Source organism: Polypterus senegalus, chromosome 10 (genome assembly GCF_016835505.1).
Source record: "Polypterus senegalus isolate Bchr_013 chromosome 10, ASM1683550v1, whole genome shotgun sequence".
Classification (NCBI taxonomy): domain Eukaryota; kingdom Metazoa; phylum Chordata; class Cladistia; order Polypteriformes; family Polypteridae; genus Polypterus; species Polypterus senegalus.
In genome coordinates, this window is record NC_053163.1 from 101133087 (window position 1) to 101154513 (window position 21427).

Sequence of the window (21427 nt, forward strand, 5' to 3'; positions counted from 1 at the left end):
AATATGGAAAAGTAGAGCCCTATGAGTTCTGCAATTGTGAAAAACACGGGACGGAATCACGGAATTAATGCATAAAAACTAAATTTAGATTTAAAAACAGAAATGTACGTTATTTTGAGACTAAAAGGGTGACTGTTTCTTTCTAACTTTCTAATAACTTAAATGACTGAATTGTCTGTAGTTTTATCATTCAGATACTATTTTTTCTAGTTTGTTGCTTTTCAAACAAACGCAATTCTTTGTAGAAATCCAGTTGTGCCTCTGTTTGTGTGCATGTTTCCTGTATGTTTTCTCGTTAAAGACATGTGAATTAGCTATGTGCATGAGACAGAAATGTCAAAGTGAGCAGTATCAGATACCCTAACAACATAAAAAAAACTAAAACACGAGGTTAACTGCAAAATTGATGGCACAACAATATCCCTGATACTTTTATGAATCTGGACAACTCTTCTGCAAGTTTTGCCAGCATTCCATATACTGAACATGAAAAGATACTTGCAATGATCACATCAAATATAAAACCCATCTCAAGAACAAGGAGAAATTAATATCAAAAAGTGTTCCCCTTCAGGTAACAATGGAGGAAACAATAAAATTGTCAGATACAAGACGCCAGTTTGTGGCCATGTGAGTCAGATATAACACTCGAAAAAATGACGAAGATGTGCCCTTTTTTTATTAAGCATTGTAAGCACGGAGCCGTGCTGCCAGAAAATAAGTCTTTGTCAAACTCATTTGCCCCGTGTCTTAGAACAACATATGGTTGCCGTTCTTCAAAAGATTCATGGCAAGAAAATTTATGTTGTAGTTGATGAAACCACTGATAGCTGAGACCACATAGTTCTCAACATAGTTATAGGTCAGTAAACGTTTGGTTGTGTGGTAATTTTTTAATGTAGGCAGTTCTAATTGTACATAAAGTATTTACTGTGAATCATTTAACCAATTAAATCATATTTAACCAACATTAACTGTCTTTTCCATAGGAAAATGTTATTAGTGAACGGCACTGGTTGTTATCGGGTTCCCTTTTCAAAATAAAAAATTTTGTTTCTGGATTTAATAAATGTTTTGCCTTGTGGTGACGAGGCATGCAAGAACCATATATGACTCTTCTGTTATAAACACAACACCTACGTACCTGGGCAGAAGAGGAGCCTTCTCCTCGGATGCAATGAGCCTTTAAAAGTGGGTTGGTCTTTCTTTTTTCTGTTTAATACCCAGATTTAGCGTCTTCCAGATTAGTTAGCTTTTGTTTTGTATTTAATTATTTTAAGATATGCAGTAGGTGAAGCTACAGATGTAATGATGCACCTTTTCAATCTGTAAACATTTAAGGTTTAAGAATCACTAGCAAAATACCTGCGCTTCGCAGCGGAGAAGTAGTGTGTTAAAGAAACAATGAAAAAGAAAAGGAAACATTTTGAAAATAACGTAACATGATTGTCAATGTTTTGTCACTGTTGTGAGTGATGAGTGTTGCTGTCATATATATATATTTACACACACACACAAACATATATATATATATATATATACATATCTATACATATACACATATATACACACACACACATATATATATATATATATATATATATACATACACACACACACAGCTATTTCGTATCAGTGCAATACGCTGCTTGTTAAAACGGATAACTCCGCTCTTACGTGCAAGTCTGCGTGGATATTATGAACTATAGTATTTGTTCAAGTTCTATTTAAATTTTAAATAGAAGGAATTTTTATTTAGTCGACAGAAATATCTTTGGTAGGAATGGTAAAACAGACAGGAATATTATTCCTGAATAAATCAACTCAAACCTTAAACAACTTATAATATTTTGCTCTCCATAAAAATATATCCTGTCTAAATTATACAAGTTAGAAATAAAGTAAGCGTTAAAAGAACAAACATTCAAATTTCTTTACTCTTATGTAATTTTATATAAAAATAAACTTAGATTTTAAATTTTGCTCTCCATAAAAATATATCCTGTCAAAATTATACAAATTCAAATATGAACATGCTGCATAACAAAACCTGGAAATATAAATAAAATGTGTTCCTTTCAGCAATAACAAATCAAATCATTCAGTTGTCTTTGCTCATATGTCATTTTAGAGCTGGACGCCTGGCATCTTTTTTTGGCAACAGGTTCGTTTATGTTTGGTGTGAGGTTCTGTGTTGTGGAGATTCTCAGGATGGATTGCAGGTGCTCATCAGTGAGGCGACTCCTGTGTGCTGTTTTGTTAGTCTTTATCACTGAGAAGAGCTTCTCACACAGATATGTGCTACCAAACATGCACAAGGTTCGAGCCATGTAGACGGACTTTTTTTGTTCTTCAAAGTCACCAAAGCGCCGTGCAAACTCAGTGCGCTCAGTTTATCAGCAAAGTGCGATTTGGGAACACCGTAGTGACGACTTGGTTTAACATTACTTGGCAACAGGGAAAGTGGGGCAAGTTGCACTGGTGCATTTGTGTCTCCCATAAAAGCAGCTTCACTTGAAATCACTTTGTGATTGTGCACGGTAAAGCGTCCGCTGAAGTGTCAGATTCTTATTTAATTCTTCTGCTTTCTGTATCTTCTGCATTGCATTCAGGTTACCCTGATGTTTTGTCTCATAGTGCCGTCTTAGATTAAATTCTGTAATTACAGCCACATTAGCTCCACAAATGAGACACACGGGTTCAGTAAACATATACTCAGCCTCCCATCGGTTTTAAAGGCTCTATTTTCAGAATCAACTTTTCTCTTCAGCATCGTGTGAGCTAGCTTCGCAATAACTTGCAGCATCATAAGCTAGACTTGATTAACGTGGTAAGTGTTGGCAAGGCAGCTGAAGCGCTGCATTATGGGATCTGTAGTTTATTGTGTTACCAGCGCTTCATATACCGGGCCATTAATAACAATAATACAGTATATAAAATGATCTCGGGCGGATATAATTACGCGGGCGGATGTGGCCCGCCCTTGAGTTTGACACATATGGACTAAATAGAACTTGAAAAGATATATTTTTCAAATGTGATCGCAATTCAGATAGAGTTGGCGCACTACAGCCTGCATGCCTCAATAAGTCATCCTCCCTCGCTCTTACTTTTTACCGTTCATCTAATGAATACACTGAGTATGGCTTTACCAAAACAATCATTGATGGCGAATAAAGTATCCATTATTGAGTATGTAGATCGGGATATATATATATATATATATATATATATATATATATATATATACCAGCGTATCGCAGAGAAGTAGTGTGTTAAAAAGCTAGAAAAGAAAAGGGAACATTTTAAAAATAACGTAACATGACTGTCAATATACAGTATTTGTTTTGTGAGTGTTACTGAGTGTTGCTGTCATCAAGGATTTGATTATCATTATTTCTTTCAATCAGGTTCGTATTTGTAGGATGTGTTGTGTTCAAGTTACATTCCGTGTTTGTCAATCGTTGTAAAGATGACAGGTTTCATTCATCGATTCGTTTCTTACTGCATCAATAAACAGCTCGTCTTCTTCTTTATCTGAGACCTGACACACTGCATGCACGGGTTTTTTACACTGTCTTCCTTTAGCGGGACATTGACTTTTCCACGTGTGCTTTGTTTCCGCAGTAGCTGGATTTATGAATATGCTTGTATGTATCAGGCGCTTCATATTTTTGCTGCCTTTTCAATTGTGTAATTGGTTTTGTTCAGCGCTCTTTGGAACTGTTGCTTTTATCTGTGCACTGCGTCAGTTCACGTGAGCCGCTCGGTGTACATGCATCGAAGGTTCCCAGCTGTGCTGGTGCCATCTCGTGCTATGTCCATGGCTGTATTTAATGTTACCTTAGTCCTGGCACTTAAAACTTTCTCTCGCAGTTTAGCTGAGTTTGTGTCAAACACCACCCTGACCATCTCATCTTCCTCTCCATAAGCACAGTCCTTCACCCGTGAATATTTAGTGGGAGTTTGCTATTGGATTGCGCTGACGGACGGCCTTATATGGGCAGGCACTAAATTACAAACGCCAGCGGCAGCCTGTCTATGAACTTAATTTAAAGTGTAGGTTTACATCGTGCTTTGTTTCTGAAGTAGCAGAACTCATGAATATGGTTGTATATGTCACTCGCTCGCTTCTTATTGTTTCACTGCCTTCTCAATTATATAATGCATGTTTTCTTCAGCGCTTTTTGGAGGTCTTCCTGGTTTTCTATGTACTGTGTGATTACGTGGGAGGTGTGATGATGTCACACGAAACTCCGCCCCCACGGCGTTCAAGCTCATCTCCATTACAGTAAATGGAGAAAAACAGCTTCCAGTTATGACCATTACGCGTAGAATTTCGAAATGAAACCTGCCCAACTTTTGTAAGGAAGCTGTAAGGAATGAACCTGCCAAATTTCAGCCTTCTACCTACACGGGAAGTTGGAGAATTAGTAGTGAGTGAGTGAGTGAAGGCTTTGCCTTTTATTAGTATAGATTAGAAATAATTTACATAATTACAAATACAGGTACTGAATTCCAGTACCTTTTGGCAGATGTTATCTTTATGGAGAGCTGCAACTTTTCCACCTTTTCACAGGAAGCACTAGTCCCTTCACAACAACCAGCTGAATCTTAATGGCATTTTAGCAGTGGTTGCAGACAATCCATCACACTGTCTAAAAGCATACCAGGAAGTTTTAAAAGGTGTTAAGGCTATTGGTGTACATACAACCTGCTTGTATCATGTCAACAGTTTGGTGGCAGAAACCTGGCAGCACTATAAATACTTCAGTGAGACTACATCACTAGTGATGTGGGTAAAATTTGCCTTCTTCAAGAAGCCTGCCACGAAAAGGAGATGTGCAACCTTCTAGTCACTGAAAGAGATTGTGCTTACCAAGGCATACCTCCTGGTTCAGATCAGTAGGGTACCATACTGACCATATTCACCACTACAAAGAGTTCTTTCTGGATGAGAACACATCAACTCAGGCTGTAATAAATATTCTAGATCCTAAAAGTGAAGTTAACTTTCATCTCAGAAGGATGCATTAAACTAGTAACAGCTCTTGTAATTCTCGAGGGAACTCTCGCTGTCTTACTGCAGTCTCAGCATACAGCATCATGGACGATGTGTGTTCCTACCTGATAAATGGAACTTCAAAGTAAGGTTCAGTTGTGCTAGTGTGCTGTTTCATTAAAAGGAATGTAAAGTGACATTTCATTATTGTTCGTTTTGTTGTAGCTGTTACTACTTTCTTACAGTAAAAACAAAAAAGAAAAACATAAAAACCCAAATATTCGAATCAAGGAAAAATGGTAAAAATCAAAAAATAAAACTGAATCTGTGAAAAAATAAAACAAATTGCATAGGATCCTCAAAGTACTAATAAGCCATTAAAACTTATGGAATCCATATTTTATATTTGGACTGAAGTATAGAGTGTTACTAAATCAAATATGCTTCCTTCAATGTCATAGCAAAAGACAATGTAAATATTTATTTTATGTAGTACTAGCAAAATACCCGCACTTCGCAGCGGCGAAGTACTGACTTAATTTTTATTAAGAAGAAAATTAAACCTTTTTAAACTGAGGGAAAATATACCAATAATTTTTTGTTATGGATCTTTTTGTATACCACATTGTGAGTTTGTCCCTCCGGTTGTAATATGACCAAGCTGTGTGCCTAGCTTACTCTTGAGCATGCAATGTACAGTTGGCCATGTGAAAGGTAATCTTGTTTCAAATCTCACAGCTTGGATTGCTGCTGTCATAATCGGTTTGAGTTTCATGGTTTGTTTCAATTACAACAGTATTTGTAGGACTTGTGTTGAAGAGACATTCGGCATCTGTCAAGCGTTGTAAGTATACAACCGGTTTCATCGATAACTTCACATCCAGCTTTTGAGAGTTTAAACATTCATAAACATCAAAGTTTCCACTACTGAAATCATCACCTGTCAATTTAAGATGTTTGAGAGGCATTGGCGGTTGTCGAAAGGTGTAAAATATTTGGCCATTTCGGTACACTTGAAAGTGACAACCGAACAATTCGGCGGCAGCCATCAACTCGAATGCAGATCCATAGGTGAAGGGCTTAAGCATTTCACTCTTATAGTGTTCCTGTGTGGTATAATTATCTCCTGTACCGTCATCAGTCCACACCTTGAACCTGTCCAATCATTTAATACGTAAGACACAATGTTCCTCCGGATATCAAGAGTGAGCCTGATATGGCCGTGCAATATGTAACAAAGAGAATGTTAAAGGCAGGTGCCATCTCCGGGCATGGAAACCACTCGGTAAGTGACAGTTCTTTGATCGATGGTGATCACCTCGATAGACATGTTAATGGGGGTACGGTTGGAATGATAAAGGAAATGGGTACCTGAACAATGTAAAGTAAGTCTAAAATACCTACACAATAACTATAATCATAATAAATGAACAATAAAACAGCGGAGAAGCCGTGGATTAAATTAAAATGCTGTAGTTATCAGCAGGGAGACGTGAATCCCGTGGCGCAGCAAGGAAGGGAATGTAGAGACAGGAGCAACGGACGGCCTTATATAGGCAGGCAGCCAACAACGTGGGAGGCGTTGGGATGGCGGACCCAACGCCGCCTCACATGGTGACCGAGCTGCAGGCTATGGAGGTATATATGTACGTAAGTAGGAATCAGTTAGCGTTGGGAACCCGCGTACCAAATTTCTTGAACATGAGCCCATAAGTAACAGACCGTTGAAAAGTTCAATATGGCGGCCAACAGTGGCATCATACCACCGAAATAAGTACGTACATTGGTTTCGGTTAGCGCAGGGAAAGCCGCCTACCTAATTTTGTGATGATGGGGCCATAAATAAGAAAGTTCAACATGGTGAACGTTGTCGACCGTTACGCGTAGAATTTCGAAATGAAACCTGCTTAACTTTTGTTAGTAAGCTGTAAGGAATGAGCCTGCCAAATTTCAGCCTTTTACTACATGGGAAGTTGGAGAATTAGTGACATTGGAAACTTCAATATGGCGGCCGACAGTGGCATCATACCACTGAAATAAGTACGTACATCAGTTTTGGTTAGCGCAGGGAAGCCACCTACCAAATTTCGTGAAGATGGGGCCATAAATAAGAAAGTTCAACATGGCGAACATTGTCAACCGTTATGACCGTTTCGTGTAGAATTTCGAAATGAAACCTGCTTAACTTTTGTAAGTAAGCTGTAAGGAATAAGCCTGCCAAATTTCAGCCTTCTACCTAAACGGGAGGTTGGAGAATTAGCGATGAGTGAGTGAGGGCTTTGCCTTTTATTAGTATAGATTTGAAATAGAACAATACAGGTCAACATACATTAAATACATTGTTATATAATTGTTCAACATCATAATTGTTTATCAATTTAGAGCTTCAACTAATGATGATTTTGCTAATCAGTTAAGCTGCCAGTTATTTTGTCAATCAGTTGATTAATTGGATTGTAAACAAAGTTTAATTTGAAATGAAACACACAAAAGTGTATGAAATTGAACATTTCACCAAATAAACAGATTTGTATAAAATTTTCACATTTTTTTTTTAAATGAACAACTTATAGATATTTTAAACAAAATATAGGTGTTTATACAACATATATAAAATACATTTAAAACAAATAGTAATAAATAGAAATCAAACACTTAGCACTTTTGGATCTGGGTGTGTAATCAATACACACACCACTTTTTTAAACAGTTTTCAATAAATTTAACAAAACTCACTGTTTAGCTTATGTGTTCAGAATTAAACAATTAAACCAACACTTCAAAATTAAACATGTAATTTTTTTTTCCCCCAGTTTCAATGAAGGAGTCGGTTTACTGGCAAAGCATCATGTAAATATCTGATCACCACAATAATGCAGTATCATGACCTTTTTTTTGTTGTAAATTTGCAGTAATGTTTTAACGAACACTTATGTTTATTTATTAAAAATATGGCAGGATGAAAAATCTACAGTATACTCAAAAGTTTTTGGTTTTATCTGACCATTGTTTACTTCTTTTAATAAGAAAAGCCAACATTTCACTTATATTGAACATCGGCCAGTGCAAGAGTATTTTCTCTCGGGTATCTTTTTTTTTTATATATATATATATATATAAAGTGGCTTCTTTACAGACATAATTAGCCCAGGAGTGTATAATTTCATAGCTGACATTAATAGATGGCAGTTAAATTATAGCGGTGACATGGCTTGGTTCTATTTAAGTAGCTGACAGTAGAGTAGCTGTTTTTGCTATGCAGTAATTTGATACATTTTGCTCTGAGTTGCAAATGAATATGAGGCCCCAAAAAAGTAATTAGTATGATTTTAATGGTCTACCAGTGACTGTTATAAATTAATCAGTTTAAGAAACACTTGAGCAAACCAGTTTTAGAAATTTTAAGTTTTTAAGATGCAATAAGAACTTGCAGCACCAAGAAACAAGCAAAAAAATACCAAAAGCCAAAATTATAGGAAAACATGTTTTGTGTTATATGTATGTATTAGTTATATCTCTCATGTTATGCATGCTGATTACCTTTATGTTTCTTTGCCTTTATCACTGTGGTCTACATAATTTAGTAGCAAATAGCTGTAATCAATTCACTGATCATCTTCTTCTTTCTGCTGCTCCAGTTAGGGGTTTCCACAGCGGATAATCTTCTTCCATATCTTTCTGTCCTCTGCATCTTGTTCTGTTACACCCATCACTTGCATGTCCTCTCTCGCCACATCCATAAACCTTCACTTAGGCCTTCCTCTTTTCCTCTTCCCTGGCAGCTCTATCCTTGGCATCTTTATCCCAATATACCCATCATCTCTCCTCTGCAATGTCCAAACCAATGCAATCTTGCCTCTCTGACTTTGTCTCCCAACCGTCCAACTTGAGCTGACCTTCTAAAGTACTCATTTCTAATCCTATCCTTCCTCATCACACCCAATGCAAATATTAGCATCTTTAACTCTGCCATCTCCAGCTCTGTCTCCTGCTTTCTGGTCAGTGCCACCATCTCCAACCCATATAACATAGTTGGTCTCACTACCATCCTGTAGATCTTCCCTTTCACTCTTGCTGATACCCGTCTGTCACAAATTACTCCTGACACTCTTCTCCACCCATTCCACCCTTCCTGCACTCTCTTTTTCACCTCTCTTCCACAATCCCTATTACTCAGTACTGTTCATCCCAAGTATTTAAACTCATCCACCTTCGCCAACTCTACTCCCTGCATCCTCACCATTCCACTGACCTCCCTCTCATTCACACACATGTATTCTGTCTTGTTCCTGCTGACCTCCATTCATCTTCTCTCTAGATCATATCACTACCTCACCAGGGTCTCCTCAATCTGCTCCCTACTATCGCTACAGATCACAGTGTCCTCAGCAAACATCATAGTCCATGGGCACTCCTGTCTAATCTCGTCTGTCAACTTGTCCATCACCATTGCAAATAAGAAATGGCTCAGAGCCGATCCCTGATGTAATCCCACCTCCAACTTGAGTGCATCCGTCACTCCTACCGCAGACCTCACCACTGTCACACTTCCCTTGTACATATCCTGTACAACTCTTACGCACTTCTCTGCCACTCCCGACTTCCTCATAAAATACCACAGCTCTTCTTGAGGCACCCTGTCATATGCTTTCTCCAGGTCTTTCCCATAACTTCAAGCTGTGGCTCATCAATTTTATTCCCTTGTAGTTACTGCAGTCCTGCACATCCCTCTTATTCTTAAATATTGGCACCAGTACACTTCTTCTCCATTCCTCAGGCATCCTCTCGCTTTCCAAGATTCCATTAAACAATCTGGTTAAAAACTCCAACACCTCCATACTTCCATAGGTATGTCATCTAGACCAACGTCCTTTCCGTATTTCATCCTCTACAAAGCTGTCCTTACTTCCTCTTTACTAATCTGTTGCACTTCCTGATTCACCATCTCCACATCATCCAACCTCTTCTCTCTCTCTCGTTCTCTTCATTCATCAGCCTCTCAAAGTACTCTTTCCATCTGCTCAACACACTCTCCCCATCTTTATCCTTTATCACCCTAACATGCTGCACATCTTTCCCAGCTCTGTCCCTCTGTCTAGCCAGTTGGTACAGGTCATTTTCTCCCTCCTTAGTGTCCAACCTCTCATACAACTCATCATACGCCTTTTCTTTATCCTTCGCCACCTTTCTCTTCACCTTGCGCCTTATCTCCTATGCCTTAGTTTAAATAATAATTGGTAAGCCTGAGGAAAAGCTTTTGAACATTGCAGTTAATACAATATAAATGTAGCACACACAGATATTGTACCTCTGTAACAAATGTAAAGTTGTCATTCATCATATCAATTTTTTACCCTGATTTTTTTTTTTCCCCCCAAAATAATTGTATTCAAATATGAAAAATAGATTTTGTGTGCTAAATTTGTTTTGTTTGTACATTGTTTCTTTGTAGTTGGCAGCCAGAGAGACAAATACCTTTCCATGATGTTCGGTTTCCACCACCTGCAGGATTTCAGAAAGACATTAATGAAAGTGATGAAGTTGAGGTATGTGGAATAAATAAATGTACAGCTTTTTAGAAAGCTGTATTCAGAGATTTATATTTGAAGTACAGCAATTTTTGTATTTGGTATACTGGGATATGATTTTTGAGTATGCAATACAACCACATATATTCTTGTTTCATACATAGGGTATAATAGTTTGTTTTTGCAAGATTCATTTACTTTAAAAAATAAGCAATGTGCTATTCAGGGCTGCTTACTTATGTACAACTATGCATGGGTTAGTTTGTTTTACTTCCTTGTCATTTTGGTCCAAATCAACATACTAGGAAGCATTCACATCTGTGGTAAAAGTTTTTTTAGATCGAATACAGTAATCCCTCCTTGATCACGGGTGTTGCGTTCCAGACCCCCCCACGATAGGTGAAAATCCGCGAAGTAGAAACCATATGTTTGTATGGTTATTTTTATATATTTTAAGCCCTTATAAACTCTCCCACACTGTTAACATTATTAGAGCCCTCTAGACATGAAACAACACCCTTTAGTCAAAAGTTTAAACTATGTTCCATGACAAGACTGAGATGGCAGTTCTTTCTCACAATTAAAAGAATGCAAATATATCTTCTCTTCAAATGAGTGCCGTCAGGAGCAAAGAATGTCAGAGAGAGCGCTCGCTAAGAACAGCAAACAATCAAAAAATCAATACGTGCTTTCAAGTATGCAGAAGCACCGCGATAAAGCTGTATTTTGTAGAGGAGCAGGAGGCAAACAGCCTCTCTGCTCACACCCACTCTGTCAGGCAGAGAGAGAGATAGAGAGAAGCAAACAATCAAGCACTGTGCGGGAAGCATATCTTATATCATTTAGGAGTTTTAGTTAATATGTAATACATGCTCTGATTGGGTAGCTTCTAAGCCATCCGCCAGTAGCGTCCCTTGTATGAAATCCAACTGGACAAACAAACTGAGGAAGCATGTACCATAAATTAAAAGACCCATTGTCCACAGAAAGCCGCGAACCAGCTGAAAAATCCGTGATATATATTTAGATATGCTTACATTTAAAATCCGCGATAGAGTGAAGCAGCGAAAGTCGAAGCGCGATATAGCGAGGGATTACTGTATCACTATATAAATTGAACTTGACTGTATTCTGTTAATGTCTTGCTAAAAGGCGAAAACTTACATTTGAATAGTCATTGCCTTTACCTCACATGAATTTAAGCATTGTGTTGCTCTAGACATACTATGTCTTATTGCTTTATTTTACAGATCATTATTTTGTACATCACTTTAAAGATCAATCTTTTCGTACTATTGAATTAGCTGGTTTAATTATTATCAAAATGGACAGACATGAGCTTTTTATATCTACTCTTCTTCACAATACATTTCAGGACTGATTCCTTGCTCTTACCTCTTATCGCTCTGCTCCTGTCTCCATTCACTCCTGACATGGAGATTCCTGGCTTACTGCTGCTTTATGTCAGAATTGTTAAGCGTTCATTGCAGCAAGTAAAAACTAGTTTCCTTTAATACTAATAACAATGGAAAATAACTATCATATTTCTGATTTTCCTTTTATTATTCTAATGACTTTAAAATTTCCATTTTAAAGAGTATTTTCAGTGTCAGCATTGCTCATTAGCTTACTACCCTAGCTAACAAGCCATTTCATATGCATTGTGAACATGCTGCTGAATTGACACCGTTTTCTTAAAATGAGTTATAATTAAAAAAAAATGTATTCAGGGATAAAACGAAGAAACTCAGTTTAGTTTATTCTTGGTATGTCATTTTTTGACTGACTGCTACCACCCAAAGTACTGAACTGGCATTCCACCTTGTGAAGCATCAAGTCATGTTTTTTGTTTTTCTTTGCTTTGAATTTTGCTGTATATGGCTTCCCAATAGACTCTCAAACAAATTTTTACAGAATTTTCTGGAATACTACAAAGCTGTCCACAAAATTGGTAATTATAATGTGTAGAACATAGTGAAAGACCAGTAAAATGCAACATAAAATGTATTGTTTCATTTGTGGAATATGTACAGTCTCACAGCGAAATCACAGAAAGATTGGCAGTTACACCACCTTTTCTGACCTCCAGGAGAACTAAGCATAGATTGCAAAAACAGTATTATCCTGTTCTTTAGTGATTTTTGGGTTTTGTATATGTACAGGTGCCGGTCATAAAATTAGAATATCATGACAAAGTTGATTTATTTCAGTAATTCCATTCAAAAAGTGAAACTTGTATATTAGATTCATTCATTAAATACAGACTGATGTATTTCAAATGTTTATTTCTTTTAATTTTGATGATTATAACTGACAACTAATGAAAGTCCCAAATTCAGTATCTTGGAAAATTAGAATATTGTGAAAAGGTTCAATATTGAAGACACCTGGTGCCACACTCTAATCAGCTAATTAACTTAAAACACCTGCAAAAGCCTTTAAATGGTCTCTCAGTCTAGTTCTGTAGGCTACACAATCATGGGGAAGACTGCTGATTTGATAGTTGTCCAAAAGATGACCATTGACACCTTGCACAAGGAGGGTAAGACACAAAAGGTCATTGCTAAAGAGTCTGGCTGTTCTCAGAGCTCTGTGTCCAAGCACATTAATAGAGAGGCAAAATGAAGAACAATATGTGGTAGAAAAAAGTGTACGAGCAATAGGGATAACCGCACCCTGGAGAGAATTGTGAAACAAAACCCATTCAAAACTGTGGGGGAGATTCACAAAGAGTGGACTGCAGCTGGAGTCAGTGCTTCAAGAACCACCACACACAGACGTATGCAAGCCACTCTTGAACAAGAGACAGCATCAGAAGCGTCTCGCCTGGGCTATAGACAAAACTGCTGCTGAGTGGTCCAAAGTTATGTTCTCTGATGAAAGTAAATTTTGCATTCCCTTGTTGCTTGAGGTCCAGGGTGAAGTTTCCACAGTCAGTGATGGTTTGGGGTGCCATGTCATCTGCTGGTGTTGGACCATTGTGTTTTCTGAGGTTCAAGGTCAACGCAGCTATCTACCAGGAAGTTTTAGAGCACTTCATGCTTCCTGCTGCTGACCATCTTTATGGAGATGGAGATTTTATTTTCCAACAGGACCTGGCACCTGCACAAAGTGCCAAAACTACCAGTACCTGGTATAAGGACCATGGTATCCCTGTTCTTGATTGGCCAGCAAACTTGCCTGACCTTAACCCCATAGAAAGTCTATGGGGTATTGTGAAGAGGAAGATGCACTACGCCAGACCCAACAATTCAGAAGAGATGAAGGCCTCTATCAGAGCAACATGGGCTCTCATAACACCTGAGCAGTGCCACAGACTGATCGACTCCATGCCACGCCGCATTGCTGCAGTAATCCAGGCCAAAGGAGCCCCAACTAAATATTGAGTGCTGTACATGCTCATACTTTTCATGTTCATACCTTTTAGCTGGACAACATTTCTAAAAATCCTTTTTTTGCATTGGTCTTAATTGATATTCTAATTTTCCGAGATACTGAATTTGGGACTTTCATTAGTTGTCAGTTATCGTCAAAATTAAAAGAAATAAATATTTGAAATACAGCAGTCTGTGTGTAATGAATTAATCTAATATACAAGTTTCACTTTTTGAATGGAGTTACTAAAATAAATCAACTTTGTCATTATATTCTAATTATATGACCGGCACCTGTATTATCATGTCAGTTTGTGCACACATAGAATCCAGTTTTTGTGAATGGCAGTGTTTTCAAGTGTCACGTTTATGGAAATTTTTCATGGATTTTAGGCAACAGTGATTCATAAACACTTAGTGCTTTCCAAACTCGTCATGAGGAAAAGTGAACATATTAAGTAATAATAGTGTAAATATAAGAAAAGTAACACAAGCAATTTTTTTATGATTTAAGTATATTCAAATATGTACTTATTTTTAAAACAAATATTTAATCTTTAATCTTTGTCTGATATGTCACCCCTAATCTTTACAAGTGTTTGTAGTTGTAACAGACCCAGTCTTTTTTAAATCAAACTTCATACAAAGTAGGGTTTTGCAGTATACAGATATTGGAAAAAGTATCAGCAAACCCAGGTTTTAAAGCAGTATAGTACTGGCATTTAGTTTAAATTCAGTTCCAGATGTAAATTTTGTTTTCAAGCACCTCATGCTGAGTCATTTATCAGTCCAGCTTCCTCCAAACCCCCCTTCCAACGAAGTATGTGTATTACATATAACTCAATTCATCATGGTTTTTGAACATATATATTGTATAATACAAATGTGCAAAAGACTCCAAGGAGAAACCCCCACTTGTTGTATTGATTTGCAGAATGCAATTTTGCAGCAGAGAAGGAAGGCCATTCTGTGACAGCAGGGGAATGTTCTCTGAAAGCTTGTATCAATACCGAAGGCAGAATTTTAGCACTGATCCAACACTAACAAAAGGCCATCCTAACCCTAATTTTATTAGCCCACATAATCCAGTCAGTTTGAGATACAGCAGCCTAGGCTGACAGTCAGAAGTCAGTGCTAGACGGGAGGCCAGCTTATTACTAGACACACTCAAGCATTCATAAGAAATCATTTTAAAGTCACCTGTCAGATTAAGCCGGCACATTTCTTGATATGACCGTGTATGTCCATGTTCAGTTTAGAACCCAGAAACCTAAGATGTGCAGAAGTATCCCAAAGATGTGTTGATTGGGATGATTGGCAACTTAAAATTGGTGCAGTGTATGGTAATTATTGTACTAGTATGAGTGTTTGTGCTAGTGAGTGGATTTAACCCAACACATGTCCAAGGTATTTGCATATTTGGTTTTGGAAAAATGACAAAGTCCTGGATAATTGTTTGAGACTTGTAAATTACTGTTGCTGCTGTGTGGACGAGTGTGTGGGCCAATTCGCTATATAATGTAAGCAGCATTACTGTATACTGGATAATACATCTGTTCTTTGTACTGATTCCACCTTTTGATAAATTGCATAGACCTGATGGCTTTAATCTTCTATTCATCTGTCAGCTTCTTGAACCTGCATATGTTATTTTTGAATGCATAGCCTAGAAGAACATTCTGGTGGCATTTAACTCAAACACAGGACAGGGTGGCAGCCCATCACAGAGCAAAAACATCCAAATATCAGGTGTAACTTTGATATATGACATTGTATAGTATAAATGACATAAGTAAAAATGTATTTATAAAGTTCCTATCGCCGATAAAAGTCACAAAGTGCTGAACAGTAAAACATAGAATAAAATGTAATATCAAAGCAAAATACAAAACAAGGACAAAATAAGAGAGTATAAAGTCAGTAAGAGCAGCATATTACCATTTTCTATATGGAAATGCTGTACTGTACTGCCTCATATATGTATTATTTTGGTAAACCATAAATACGTAAGGTGCCAATCATATTTAATGTTTGAATTAAGCCAGATGAGTTACAAAATATGTACATTACAAAACATTGTAGGTTTAAAAAAAAAAAAACAAAAAAAACAATATAGCATTACCAAAATAATTAATAGAACAAAAAAATACAGTGCATTCATGTAGTAATGCCTCAGAACAGCAGACTTCAAGAACAACATATAAAGTAGGCATTAAAAACAACAGCAGCTTAAAAAAGGTGTAAATTCAAGTTGCCAGAATTGATCAAATGACATACACGGTGTGGTGAGAAATGAATAGCAGTTCCTTGTGCTGACCTGATAAATGTGACTGACAATCAAGCAACCCCTTTTAAATTTAGAGTAAAGGAGTAATGGACACAGGTAGGAGTGTCCTCTGAATGTGATGTCACTCCTGCCCCAGTGCAGACACTGGAATACATTTCATTTGTTAATGTACTAGATGTAAAGTATATCAGAATACACTACAAATTAAAAATATACGATAGATGATAGAATAAGGTGTTAAAACAGAGCCAAATGTTACTTTTTTAATTAACAATGTATCACAAAATCACAGGTAAAGTGTCAGGGAGAATCAGGGAAAAAGATGCAGTACAAAAACACTAGTAATAGGGGCACTGATTTAGACCATAGTGACCTTACTTGTTAATTAAAAACAAGCAACACAATCACATTTCTCTTTTTTTTTTTTTTTTTTGTAGACTCTCTACAATGCCAAAAAATATCCTGACACATTGTCACATAAGAGTTGGAACTTTGTTTGTTATGTATTGTATTTTTAAACAAGTTGATTTCAACATGTAATTTTTCATAATAAATAATAGTTTTTGAAGCAGCAAGTGGTATAAAGTTAGAAATCAAGATGATTAATGATGTATTGGGAATTACTTTGCAATCTCGCAGTGCAACGCTGTATCATTACGGTTTTGAATAATGAGATGTGATTCTATAGCAGCATAACTATTATTTGTATTACTACTACTAGTATTACATTATTATTATTATTACTGCACCCACCCTCTTCTGCAGACTTGGTCATGTTTGACTACCACTTACTCCAATTTACCCTTCATTACAATTGTATGCAATAGCACTATTTTGTTTTCACTTTATTTACTGAAACATTAAAAATGTAAAACCATAGCATACAAATAAATAAGGTGCCTTTTTGTATATATGAGGCAGCCAAAGTTGCCTCTCTGTAGTGTTAATTTGCATAATGCCACAGCAAAATACTGTGACTAAATAGTAAAAAAAAAAAATACATGAATGGATACAGTTGTCATTGTCTTTTTTTAACACAATTTTTAAAAAAGTATTTAGATTGTTCACTGATAGAGCTTGAGTTGTTCTAATGTGCACAGTCATGTACTATATCCTCCATGAAAAATAAATCTGTGCATGACACTCTTTTTAGTTGACGGCTTTTCATGATAGGAATATTCAGAGTATTAAGTGTATAATGCCTGAGTATACTGGTACATCAGTTCAGTTCAGTTGCAATGAATTATATATGTTTTATTTATAAAGCTGCTGCTTCACACGTTTACAGACATACATGTAAATAGCTGTTCTTGTACCTCAGAAAGAAAATACCAAAAACATTATTTAAATGTATTAAAAGCCAGAAGCCACTTTTCATTAAATGTTACTAATTAGCAATTGTTTTCTTAATGTTTAAATACAAAATTTGCTTATTCAATATTAAATCTAAAATAACTGACAAAGTAACGTGTAGAATAACTTCATTTAGAAAGCCATGTTATACAGACAGCCTTAAAGAGCTTTTGAAAGTGAAGTGTTTTAAATGAAAGTATTCTGAATGATCTCAGTGTTTTATGGTTCACATTGCACTGTTGTTAAATGTTTGGATTCTGATTTTAATTATATTGATTGAGCATTATTTTTGCTTTGTCCCCTCCTCCATCATAACCTATCAACTACTGGAGAAGAGCGAAAGCATTAGCTTCATCAAAAATTTCGATCTCCGGTTTTCAACAGATCTTGATGTTTTAGGATCCCCTAATACCAAAAACATTGATATCTTGATGATCTGTGTGTGTCTGTCTGTGTGTCAGTTTCTTGAGGGTGGCCTAGAGCTAAAATAGCTGGATGGAAAAGTACCAAACTTGAAACTTTAGCCTGTTTAAGAGATGACAATGTGCTGATTAGTTTTTGAGCCACATTGTGCAAGAAAAAGAGGAACTCTACTGGAACCCTCAAATACCATAATTCTGTAATCAGTTATGAATTCTTCTTGGCAGTTGCTATTATAACGGCTTATTATATGATCAGAAAGATCAACATGGTAAATAATTACTGAAATGTTATAGAATACATAACATTTATTTACACTGCATTCATAAAGTATTCTAGGGCCCTATGATTTTCGTTATGTGGAAAACGCGGACGGAATCACGGAATTAACGCTTAAAAACGGATTTTAGATTTAAAAAACAGAAATGTGTAGAACTTACACAGACTGAAGGGGGTGACTGTTACAAAACTTCTGAAAAAAATAATTGATTGAATAATCAGTAGTTCTATCATTCAGATGTTATTTTCTAGTTTGTTGATTTTGAAACAAACACAATTCTTCATAGAAATTAAGTCGTGCATCTATCTGTTTGTTTATGTGCTTGTTTTCTAGTTAAAAGCATGTGAATTAGCTAGCTGCAGGAAACAGAAATGTCGAAGCGAACAGTATCAGATACCCTAATTACATCGAAAAAACTAAGAAACATGAGCTTAACTGCAAAATTGAGGGCACAGTAATATCACAGCGACTTTTACAAATCTGGACAACTTTTCTGCAAGTTTCGCCAGCATGCAATAAACTGGACACGAAAAAATACTTGCAATGACTACATCAAATCTAAAACCCACCTCATAAACAAGGATAAATTAAGATGAAAAAGTGTTCCCCTTCAAGTAATAACAGAGGAAACGACAAAATCATCAGATGCAAGATGCCAGTTTGTGTCCATGTGAGTCAGACATACCGCTCGGGGGGAAAAAATGATGAAGATGTGTCCTTTCTTTATTAAGCATTGTAAACAAGGAGACGTGTTATCAGAAAATGAGAGCAATCTTTGTCAAACTCATTTGCCCTGTGTGTTCTTGAACAACATATGGATGTCATTCTTCGAAAGATTCGTGGCAAGAAAATATAGGTTGTAGTTGATGAAACCACTGATAGCTGAGACCACATAGTTCTCAACACTCTGAAGTAGATTTTCATTACAGATTTGTTTTTTTTTTTTTTTTTGCTCTCCATCTTTCCCTTAACCCTAACTATCCCTGTGGTCCTTATTGTCAAGAAACAATCCCACAGCATGATGCTGTCATCACCATGCTTCACCATTGGAATGGTATGCGTAAGTACTTCGAATTGAGGCCAGACAGTTCGATTTTGTAACCAGAACTGTTCAGAAGAAAATAACAGAATACTCCAAAAAACCCCTGGTCTTACTCCAGTCTTCCTTTTGTGCCATGTCTTACACTATGTACTGCTTCCCTCTTCATAGCCATGAAGTCCCAATTGTGTTGCAGCTGTAAAGGTGAAGGGTAGGCTATAAGGATTCCCACTGTAAAATCCTGATTGCATCACAGGAATGCTGGTCTTCCCTGAAGTTACAATTGGTTTTGGGGGTCTTGGAGGAAAGCTGATGTTTACCTTTTGTACCAAAAACTGTAAAATACTGATCCTGTACAGTTTTAAAATTTGGGGTTTTCAAGAGTTTTCTGGTACAGGTATACCGCACAACCCTAATTCAGAGTTATCTTTTTGCATGATCACTCAAATTTTTTGAATGGTCTGCTCTTAATTTTTTAACAGTACTCGCAAGAGATATTCAGTGACTGTTGATAATAGGTGTGCCATAGTAAAGTGAGTTGAATACTCAATGTGTTCAATTGTTTTGTGTTTTATTTTTGTTATTACTTTAGACCACTTTGAAGATATGTTTTCACATTGACATTAAAGATTATTTGTTGGTCAGTGTCAAAAAAGCCTAATTAAATACATTTTCATTCTGTCTTGTATAATAATTAAACTACCAAGGGAGGGATTGAATACTGTGCTTAACCGTACAATAAATGATTACTGTTCTCATTGACTCCCTGTGACTGAGTATCCATGTATGTTTGAGAAAAAACTAATCATGTTGTAGGGTTACAATGGTTGTAAACTGTCAGCTCAACGGGCCTTTTTCAGAATTTTCTTTCTTTGGATTTCAGGCATGATTATCTTGTGTATCTGATTGATTTATTATGAAAAATATGCAGTTTTTTGTGTTTTTAATAACCCAATCAAGTAATACTTATTTAAAATGTTTTTGAACCATATTACTTTTTGTAACAATTAGCAATGTAAAAATATAGGTCTGAATGTGTTGGTTGTTTCTGGTGCCTTTTAGGGTTTGTGCCAATGTCAAGTCCTGCATTTTTGGTTCCATATTGCAATAGGGTCTAGACCAGGGTGAGCAGTGTCTGTCCTGGAAGGCCACAGTGGCTGTAGGTTTTCGTTCCAACCCACTTGCTTTGCCAGTCTCAGACCATATTTAATTTTAAGGCATGTTAGTCTACAATATGTTATTATATCATAGATTTTTTTCCTTTCCAAGGAAATCATCCAAATGGTTTGAAGCCTAAAACAGATATTTTTCAGTTTGTCACATTTTTCTCTTAATTATTTTATATAGCCAAATAGTACATGATGAATCCACATAGGTGTAAATGCAGATGAGATGGAGAACTGTTGGCTCATTTGTAATTTGCATTTTATTGCTAATAAAGAACCAATAAAGATAGTGAATGCAACTGTTTAAGATTGAAATTAGCAATTAGCGATGGGGAACTTTAACAAGCGAGACCACTAAAATGAAGCATCAAAAAGTCACTTGAGCAATAAGTACTTCATCAGCAATAATTGACTGCTCATTAAAAAAACTGGGTTGGAACAAAAGCAGCCCTCCAGGTCCAGTGCTGCCCACCCATGGTATAGACTGAAACTGAGTTCTTAAAAAAGTTTGTAGGGATAAAAAAAAGAAGCATTTTGAAGTATTTTGCTATGGCATGTCAGATTAATTTCTGGAACAAACACCTTGGCTCCTTCTACAATGCAAAGATATTTGCTGTTGTGTTAAGCTTGTGAATGACAGATCAGGCAGGCACTGTCCCTTTCTGAACTGGTCTCTGAATAACACAAAAAGATACTGGTGTATTTTATTGTTCCCCTCAACCATGAACAGGAAACGGTGGTTTAAAAAAATCAATAAATAGCTTATTTTCAATTATTGGTGCTTCCGTTTGGCATTGAATAAATAATTTGACATTTTAAGCCTTAGTAAATGCATCAAAAATTTTAAATACTAAAATGTATTAATAAACTGGTACGTAATATTACTATTTTTAAGTTGTCTCTGATGAGCATCATTTTGCGTTTGACTTTTAAAAGTGAAGTTTTTAGCTTTTCAGTATAGTCCTGAAAATATTAGTG

At 36.4% G+C, this 21427-nt stretch overlaps 1 protein-coding gene across 2 annotated transcripts in view; it reads left to right on the forward strand.

Annotated features, from left to right (window-relative positions):
- Positions 1-21427, forward strand: part of fmr1 (FMRP translational regulator 1) — a 111389-nt gene that overhangs the window by 11995 nt on the left and 77967 nt on the right. For both annotated transcript variants that reach the window (XM_039766263.1, XM_039766264.1), the window contains exon 3: positions 10455-10548. In XM_039766263.1, the coding sequence (XP_039622197.1) occupies positions 10455-10548 (94 nt within the window). The remainder of the gene's footprint in view (positions 1-10454; positions 10549-21427) is intronic.